Source organism: Anser cygnoides, chromosome 25, assembly GCF_040182565.1.
Source record: "Anser cygnoides isolate HZ-2024a breed goose chromosome 25, Taihu_goose_T2T_genome, whole genome shotgun sequence".
Classification (NCBI taxonomy): Eukaryota; Metazoa; Chordata; class Aves; order Anseriformes; family Anatidae; genus Anser; species Anser cygnoides.
Genome location: NC_089897.1, coordinates 4,259,015 through 4,268,488, shown reverse-complemented (window position 1 = coordinate 4,268,488; position 9,474 = coordinate 4,259,015). Strand labels below are relative to the sequence as shown.

The window sequence follows — 9,474 nt, the reverse complement described above, 5'->3', positions numbered from 1 at the left end:
AAAGGTGCTGGAACTTGCTCTACATTTTGGGATTCCCCAGCCCACTTCTCAGCCTTCCCTTGCAGACACAACCTGTGGAGAGGTGAGCTGGGAGAAAACCCCGATAAATAAGAAAACCCTGATAAATAAGAAAGGGCAGCCGAGAGGACACTGGGGGGCTTTCAGGGGGAGCTGGGGGCACTGGGTGGCCTGCGGAGGTGGCTGTGGCAAGCTGTGGCACCGTTGTACCCCCACACCTGCAGAACAGGGCCGAATGCCCCAAACCAACTTAATTAGGAGGGTTAATTACTCCCCCTAAGGGCTCGCCGTGGGGCTGCGGAGCTCCCCCCCTGTCCCAGGGCCCTGCTCGGGGCTCGCAGCTCCCCGGGGCTGCTCCAGCTGCTCCTGGCAGGGCCGTGACGGTGGCGAGCGTGGGGCCGAGCCTTTATTTCGTGTTTTATTTTGTTTTATTTCGCGTTTTATTTTGTGTTTGTGCGGCCCGGCCCTGACGGGGAAAGGAACACGTGAGGAAAACGTAACGAGCCTGCTGCGTGTGGAAAAAAAAAAAAAAAAAGTACAATAACCATCACGACCGACACCGAAACCGTTGTGTTTTTACTATTTTTTTATTTCCTGTCACCCTTCATTTCTTTACACCCGCGGTGAAGCCGCTCCTTTCACGCCCCCCCCCCGCCCCGCCCGGCCCGAGCCGCCGGCGGCGCCCCCCGGAACCTTCGGGCCGCGGCCGCGGCGCCCCCCCGGAACCTTCCTGCGTGCGCCCCCGCCGGGCTGCCCGCCGCGCTGCCTGAGCGCCGCCCCCGCCCCGCCGCCGCAAAACGGGGCGGAACGGAGACACCGCCACCCGGCCGCCGCCGGTCGAGGCCTCCCCGGGCCGAACGGAGCGGGAGGGAGGGCGAACCGCGGGATCCGGCGGAGGAAGGGAGCTGCGATCCGTCAGGCGAACGGCGGGGCGGCGAGGCGAGGCGCGGAGGCCCCCGGAGGGGTCCTACGGGGACGGGGACGGAGGGAGCGGGACGGCGCCGCGATGAACCTGGAGCTGCTCGGTGCGGCCGCCGGGGGCGGGGCCGGCGGGGGGGGCAGGGCCGGGCTGGGTCGGGCCGCGGAGACCCGGGCCCAGGGGGCCGGGAAGGCCGACGGGGTCCCGGCCGGTACCGGGAGGGGGGCAGGGGGGTGATGGAGCCCCGTGCTCGGCTCTGGGCCCCTCAGCACCAGGACGTGGAGGGCCTGGAGGGCGTCCCGAGAAGGGCTGCGGGGCTGGTGGAGGACCGGGGGCGCAAGTCCTGTGAGGAGCGGCTGGGGAGGGTTGGGCTGGGAAAGGGGAGGCTCAGGGCAGAGCTCACTGCGCTCTGCAACTGCCTGAGAGGAGGGTGTGGGGAGCTGGAGGTCGGCCTCTTCTCGCAGATAACCAGGGATAGGACCAGAGGGAATGGCCTCAAGTTGCGCCAGGGGAGGTTCAGGTTGGGAGTGAGGAGACGTTTCTGCTCAGAAAGAGCGGTCAGGCCTTGGGACGGGTTGCCCAGGGAGGTGGTGGAGTCACCGTCCCTGGGGGTGTTCAAGGGAAGGTTGGATGTGGTGCTTGGGGGTGACAGTGGTGGTAGGGGTAGTTGGACCTGATGATCCTGGAGGGCTTTTCCAACCCTAATGATTCTCTGACTCTGGTGCTGTATTTGCATTTTATTGCAGAATCCTTCGGGCAGAACTACCCCGAGGTAAGTGCTCCCTCTCCTACACCCCTTGTCCCTGTCCCCATCCTGCTGCCAGCAGCATTCAGCCAGACCCTGACCGCTCCTTCCCCGCAGGAGGCCGATGGCACGCTGGACTGCATCAGCATGGCCCTGACCTGCACCTTCAACCGCTGGGGCACGCTGCTCGCCGTGGGCTGCAATGACGGGCGCATCGTCATCTGGGACTTCCTGACCAGGGGCATCGCCAAGATCATCAGCGCCCACATTCACCCCGTCTGCTCCTTGTGGTGAGAGAGGGCTTATGTTTTTTTTCAGAAGGCTGTAACTGCATGCTTAGTGCTCTCTGAGCTAATAACTACCACCTCAGCAGCTACCAGGTGCGAAAGGCTGCTCTCCTTTTTGTTAGAATTTGCCTGTGTCTGTGTTTGCTGGGGATCAGGTGCTGTGATAGCCTGACTGCTCTGGATACCTGTTCCTGTTAGCCTCTGAAATGCAGCACGTTGTGGGATACAGAGTTGCATTTTAGGATGTTTCCCTTTAAAATAGTTTGAAAATACAGAATGTCTAATAAGTTTGGGGCTGTTAAGAGTTCACAACTTGTTCTCACACAAACAGTTCTATAGCTGAACCTGATAATTAGGTCTGATAATTTTACGTGACTATTGGTGGACACATTTTATGCATTTAAGGAGTAACTTCTACTTGAATTCTCTCTTGTCATTGTAGCTGGAGTCGAGATGGTCACAAATTAGTGAGTGCTTCAACAGACAACATTGTGTCACAGTGGGATGTGCTCTCTGGAGACTGCGACCAGAGATTTCGATTTCCTTCGCCTATCTTGAAAGTTCAGTACCACCCCCGAGACCAGTAAGTCCTGTGAAAAAGAGTTTGAATGCTCTCCTTTGGGTAAAATTAATGATTATCAAAATACTTTACCGTATTTTGTGAAGTAGATGCTTTCAGCATGTCTTCTTTACGTGATTGGATTTGTTGTGGCTCTTTTTATTATGAAAGTATCAAGAAGGGAGTAGAGTAAACGTGAGAATTATTCACAGTACTTAGAATTGTGCGTAGAAATGTCTTGTTGAGTTTATAAGTTAACTTTATAAACATAGAGAAGCTTCCAGAGAAGGAAAGGAAATGAAAGAAGATACCAGCTAAACGTCATTTTGCAGTGTAAGACTAGAGAAAACACAGGGTTATACTACAAAGCTCAACATAGATTGAGATTTTTTTTTTATATTTCTAAATGAGAGAACTTTTTTGGAGAACAAACTATTAATTCTTCCTTTACTGCTTTGCAGAAACAGAGTTCTGGTTTGTCCCATGAAGTCTGCGCCGGTGATGCTAACCCTGTCAGACTCCAAGCACGTTGTTCTGCCCGTGGATGATGATTCTGATCTCAACGTTGTGGCCTCCTTTGACAGGCGAGGGGAATACATTTATACAGGCAATGCCAAGGGGAAGGTGAGACTGTAGTAAGAGGCACTGGGTGCAGTATCTTAGATTATTTCCTGTCTTTATTGAGATGCTTGATGTCTCTAGGCTGCGTTCTTTGCTTTAATATACAAGTAAGGCTTCCTCAACGTCTCTTGAATAGTCGATATGATGTTGACACAATCATCTTCACCTTCGCATTTCATCTTTGAAGATCTGTAGCATATGAATCTTTGTCTGAGTTAGGCCTTTTGTGTTCCTGTTGTCTTTGACTGTATTTGTTGGATCCTTTTCCAGTGTAAATAAACCAATGTTAATGTCGCAGAAGTGTCGCAGAAACTGTAGTAAAAACTACAGTTGCAGAGCCCCAACTATTCCTGTGTAGATTGCTGAGGCTTCTGTTTTCAGGGTTAGTAGCAGGTGTGAAAGGTACCGAAAGTGGAGTGAGTCATAATGAAGACACTGATTGCCTTCTGTTTCCTTAATCTTCAGATCTTGGTCTTAAAAACAGACACTCAGGATCTTGTTGCTTCCTTCAGAGTGACAACTGGAACCAGCAACACCACAGCTATTAAATCAATTGAATTTGCCCGGAAAGGAAGGTGAGTTATTTCCTTTAACAAGTGGTACCTTTAAAGATGAGCTGAAAGCTACTGACTATACGAGGACTTAAGAACTGCCACAATTATTTCATGAAACATATTCTGACTCTTTATTTTCTTTTTTTTTTTTTTTAATGCGATACATGCTTTGTCCAATCTTTCCTACAGCTGCTTTTTGATAAACACAGCTGACAGGATAATCAGGGTGTATGATGGCCGTGAAATTTTAACCTGTGGCCGAGATGGGGAGCCTGAGCCGATGCAGAAGCTGCAGGATTTAGTGAACAGGTAAGAGGCAGCAGAACGGGTGAAAGCCTGTCTTGAAAAGTTTGCGTTTTGTGTGTTCTGTACTAATGGGAGCATCTGCACAAAGAGTAACTCAGTATTTTGTTTGGTGTAATGGACAGGTGTTTTTATTTGAAACTTGTGAGTCACAATTTGATTGAAATGTAAATGTTGTTTGTGGATGGAAGGATATAAGTTCTCGGCATGGAGAACAATCCTCCGTCCTCCATGTTGTGCTGTTGTTCAATTGCCTCTCTTGAATTTTTTCCTTTGCGTGCAGGACCCCATGGAAGAAGTGTTGTTTCTCTGGTGATGGCGAATATATAGTAGCAGGTTCGGCACGACAGCATGCTCTATACATCTGGGAGAAAAGCATTGGAAACCTAGTGAAAATCCTTCATGGGACCAGAGGAGAGCTGCTCCTGGATGTAGCAGTAAGAACACTGCCCACTATTGCTGAGTTTCTTGTTATTTTGCAAACTAAGCTTTCTTAGTTCCATTTACCAATTAAGCTCCTCTTCTCTTTTCACATAAACCTAGTGGCACCCTGTCCGGCCGATCATAGCTTCCATTTCCAGTGGTGTTGTATCAATATGGGCTCAGAATCAAGTGGTAAGCATTTTAGATTGTTTCCTTAAGAGAATTCCTTGGTGGTTTCCATCCTAGCAGACTGAACATGTGTTGAAATCCTTTATTGAATCCCAATTCAGCAAGCTCTCTAGCTTCACCTGCCTGACTTGAAAGATGTTTGCCATCTAGTTGAATGTGAGGAGGGTGCGTATGCTTCAGCTGCTGAACTAGTTAAGCTTTGTGTTAAGTCACAGGGACATTTTATGCAGGGATGGTGTCCTTCTGTGTGTGTTAAGCATAGGAAATCTGAGCGTGTGTGCGCCAAACCTGCAGTGGATAATACTAACATACAAGTTTGGTTTTAGGGTTAACGACATACATTGCAATATCTAAGGAGTATGGTCATATAGGAGCTGATTCATGCAGTTCCTATTTGTCATATGATTCTTGATCTGGTTGAGCCATGACTTTTGTGATCTTGCACATGGCTTGGGGGACTTGACAGCATGAGATTGTAATTGCACGAGTCCTCGCTGTGGTTGCTGTTACTTTGCGTAAAGTAAAATTCATCTTGAATTCGTGGTTTAGGAAAACTGGAGTGCCTTTGCGCCTGACTTCAAAGAACTGGACGAGAACGTAGAATACGAAGAGAGAGAGTCCGAGTTTGACATTGAAGATGAGGATAAGAGTGAACCAGAACAGACAGGTAACTCCTAACCTGTGTTCCTGCGTAGCAAAGGTGTGGTCAGCAGTTCAGCTGTTATCAAATCATTCATAGTCCAAATATATGATCATAATAAAAATTAGTGGTCACAGTAGTATACATGGGTAGTAAATGGCAAAATAGCAGCGGATAAGTGAAGATATGTAAATCGACAATCAGTGTGATTCCTCCTAATTGACATGCCGTATTTGCTTAACAAAGCCTCCCCTTTCCGTTGTGTTTTCAGTCAAAGGCAGTAGCAAATTGACCCGTGGTTGTCTGGGCTTGCTCTGACCAGAAGCGATGCTGAATTTGAATCAATAGCAGCACGATTTGGCCGCTTGGTGGTGCCAAAAAATTGTGTACTGGAAAAGGCTAACGTTACTATAGAAAGAAGTAAGGATTCTTCCCAGCACACCACAGAGCTCTCCTCGTTACCAGGCTTTGCAGTACTTCACACATTTAGATTACTTTTTCTCTAGCACTTTCTAATATTAAAGTGTAATATTGGCTTGTGGGAACAAAGCATTAAAACAAGTTCTAAGTAATTTGTTTTTTTCACTGTTGTCTTTAATTCTTTTTTCCCCTGATTCTTAGGTGCTGATGCTGCAGAAGATGAAGAAGTGGATGTAACTAGCGTGGATCCCATTGCTGCCTTCTGTAGCAGGTAAAAGAATAATTTTGTTTAAAGTATGAATACAAAATGTATCACTAAGATATGCAGCACTCCCCACATGTATTTTTTATGTCTTTCCTGTATTGGATAGAAAGAGTTACTTGTGTGAAGAGCTATTTGCAGGGGCTAAGGTGCATCTTAGTGTATGGATTGCTACATTTCATGCAGTTGCAGCACAAACAAGGTGTACATTTCAGTAGTTAATTGCTCTGGGTGAGGAAGATGAAAGAAATGAGGCCAAGATGAGCCATGTCCCTTTGTTTCTCATTCTTCTAATACTCAGTGCATCTCTGAGAAACAGTCAAGAGTGTCATATTTTTTTTTCTTCTCTCTGTCCCAGAGTCCCCTGTTAATCACCATCAGTCTTGCATAGGAAAACAATTGGCAGTATTTGACTGTGACGCTCATGTGGCATGCTCTCCCTCTAAGAATGACAAGCCTCGTCATCACAGCATTTCCACTTCCTTCCTTAATGTCTTTGGTTGAGGTATCAGATATTTGTAGAGAGTTCTCAAGCTGCCAAATGCCTTGGTCAACTACACAGCATGGATATATGACTGCTCCTTGCAGAGGCAGGTCTTGGTTTGTGAATGTGAAGATGTTAAAGGGCACTAGTTTTAAATGAGAGCCTACTTTTTTCTTTCATAGTGATGAAGAACTGGAGGACTCCAAGGCTCTGCTTTACTTACCCATTGCTCCTGAAGTGGAAGATCCAGAAGAAAACCCCTATGGGCCTCCCCCTGATGCTGTTCAGAGTTCTTTAAGCGATGAGGGAATAGGTTCTGAGAAGAAGAGGCAGTCCTCCTCTGATGGACCTCAGGCACCAAAGAAGAAGCCCAAAACCACCAACATTGAACTACAAGGAGTACCTAATGATGGTGATTAGAAGCTGCCGTTGTTTTAGTGCCTATTTTGCATCTGACATAGTTTTTAGCTTTGCCTAGTCAGAATACTAGGTGGTCACTTGTTAATTGTCTTTTCTGTGAAGTTACTTCTCACAACAATGATTAATGGCCACCTACTCTGCAAAGTTTGCTGGCCTTTTGCAAACTAGAAATGAGAACAGGCATCCTGAAACTAGTTTTTAATGTTGTTTGTATTTTAACATGATTTCAGTGTCCTAATGGTAACTCATCTTGGTAACACATTGCTTTCCACAGAAGTCCATCCGCTGCTGGGTGTGAAGGGAGATGGTAAATCCAAGAAGAAGCAAGCAGGCAGGCCTAAAGGATCAAAAGGTAAAGACAAAGATTCTCCATTTAAACCGAAACTCTACAAAGGGGACAGAGGTGCTTTACCTCTGGAAGGAGCAGCGAAGGGTAAAGTGCAGGCGGAGCTGGGACAGCCTTTGACAGGTAAGGACACTGTGAGCGTCGTTGCTTGCTTGGTGGCCTTGCTTTGTACAGACCCTGACTTAATATAGTCATAGCATTTTATCTTCCCAAATGGCACCTGCTCACTAAATGTTTAGCTGCTGTCAAGGATAGGCAAAATTTTATACTTTCTTTGTGGAAAGGCTTTTGATATTTTTAGTAAAACTGATATCCATGCATGTGGTGTTGGATATAATGAGCATGTAGGGTTTTTGATAGAGATGGAGCACTATTTCAAAAGCAAGATATCTTGTGATGACTTCAGTCTTTTTGTTAACTTCTGTCAATTCTTACATTCACAATAACTGTGCTCAGTTTGGCTGGGTAGATTTTGACAGCAAAAATGTAAATAGTGAAGGGTTCAGAAGCTTAAACTGGTATTTTGTGCTATCAATGGTGTAATGAACAAAAAAATTCCGTAAGCAGAACTAGGAAATGAAACAGATATCAAAAACTTTGTTTTGAGGGTTAGAAATACTGCCTGCTAACTTAGGAAAGGTTTTATTTCCCTCTTCTCTGGGACTCGGCTAAATGACCTCGTAACTGGGGTTTTCCGTTTCCTGTCTGAACTAGATTATTGTTATAAATGGTCTCTGCCAAAATACACACCTGTGACTTTCCACTAGGCGAAGTGTTATGTTGCTTAAAGGAGTGTAGTAAAAGATTGAGCATTGCCTGTTTGATCAGTGGACCCGAAGATAGAAATCAGGAGCTGAGTTTTATATACATAGCTATGCAATAGCCTTAGTTAAATTCCGGAAAGCACAGATGCTGTAAAAGACGACAGGTTTTGTTGGCCCTTTCTACGTTTTTTTAAATGGTGTTTTGTTGGTTGCTTACTCTAGAACAAGCCTTGCAGTCACCTTCGTTAGGGCCCAGCTGGTGACAGTGTTTCCCATCTGTCTCATTTGTTACTTGAGCATATTTGGGAGAAGTTCATTCAGGAGTAGCAAAGGAAGTACATGTTTGGATTAAATGATGTGGGCTCCGCAGAGAACTCAGGGCTGATACCTAAACGGATTCAAAGATACGATGTAATTGATATATCAAATTTTGCTTTTCCTTGAACTCAGCAGCTGCTGCTGTGGATTTTAGACTGCACAGAGTTGATTTTTGTTTTTTAACTCCTTCCTTCCTTCACTGCTGGTCCTACGTTACCCACCTTGCTCATTGTCCTTCCTGCTCTGCTCCTGTTACGTTGCTTGTACTAGTACTGATAACTGCTGTGTGCAGAAAAAAGGGATGTGATAAAAGAAACCTGTCTATAAGTGGCAAAACATGGTGGATGTTTTCTGGGCTTCTATTTAATCTTTTCACATCGCCCCTTACAAAATCAAGAAGTGAAACAGATAGCCGAGAATATCATTAGGCCTTGTTTGTAGCCTGAGCAGTACAGATTAGGTTCTAGTGTCGGGGTTACCAGGCAGGGCAGTTCTCTCTCGATTTCTCAGGTCATTAGGGGCAATCCAATGTGCTTAGAAGTACAGTAAGAAGGAATTGTCTGGGTCAGTACAGATTCTCAGATGCCTGCTGGCATCTGTTAAACATCCTGACTTCTCTATTGTGCCATGCTGGGTGGACAAGTCTAGTCTGAAGACCAGATGAATATAACCCTTCATCAGCAAGCCTGTTGATTGCTTTCTTTTATCACTCTGCTAATTAACATGGCCATATGCAAAAGGACATAAAAAAGAGAGGATCTTGCACTGGAAACTTAACAATGTGGCTTCCCAAACAAATTTCAGTGGTTAATTGTTTCCAAAAAAAAAAAGCTGAATATCTTAACTTATCCATATTTAAGGAGCTGTATAAGCACTTCAGAGAACCGTGTGTAATCACTTTCAGAGAAATGGTTTAAATAGCAGGTATGTTTTTCCTTTTTTTTTCCCAAGGTATACATTTCTGTAACTTTCTTATCACTCTTTACTAATTTGCTTGGTCTATCATTCTAGACAGATCTCAGTGTCTTCTTCCTGGCAGCTTGTAATCGTTGCATAAATCGTTGTTGCATCAATCTGCTCTATAGAGCTGTAGGAAAACATTACTCCCATTTCCTCTAACATATTTCAAATGAAGCAAGATTCTAGACAGGCACCTGTTTTTTTTGCACATAATTGGAAATCGTATTTGGGAGGATTTTTGT

The 9,474-nt window shown here is 45.8% G+C and overlaps 1 protein-coding gene across 5 annotated transcripts in view; it reads left to right on the top strand.

Moving 5' to 3' along the window:
* The first annotated feature begins 822 nt into the window (after positions 1–822).
* RBBP5 (RB binding protein 5, histone lysine methyltransferase complex subunit) overlaps positions 823–9,474 on the top strand; it is a 91,994-nt gene continuing 83,342 nt past the window's right edge. For 3 of the 5 annotated variants that reach the window (XM_048070868.2, XM_048070867.2, XM_048070866.2), the window contains exons 1-13: positions 823–1,043; positions 1,684–1,709; positions 1,800–1,972; positions 2,412–2,552; positions 2,990–3,152; positions 3,615–3,724; positions 3,893–4,012; positions 4,290–4,443; positions 4,550–4,621; positions 5,168–5,285; positions 5,880–5,949; positions 6,607–6,836; positions 7,119–7,196. In XM_048070868.2, coding sequence (XP_047926825.1) covers positions 1,025–1,043; positions 1,684–1,709; positions 1,800–1,972; positions 2,412–2,552; positions 2,990–3,152; positions 3,615–3,724; positions 3,893–4,012; positions 4,290–4,443; positions 4,550–4,621; positions 5,168–5,285; positions 5,880–5,949; positions 6,607–6,836; positions 7,119–7,196 — 1,474 coding nt within the window. In that variant the 5' untranslated portion in view covers positions 823–1,024. Of the gene's footprint in view, positions 1,044–1,683; positions 1,710–1,799; positions 1,973–2,411; positions 2,553–2,989; positions 3,153–3,614; positions 3,725–3,892; positions 4,013–4,289; positions 4,444–4,549; positions 4,622–5,167; positions 5,286–5,879; positions 5,950–6,606; positions 6,837–7,118; positions 7,314–9,474 lie in introns of all 5 variants that reach the window. The other 2 variants (XM_048070864.2, XM_048070863.2) reach the window with 2 other exon arrangements.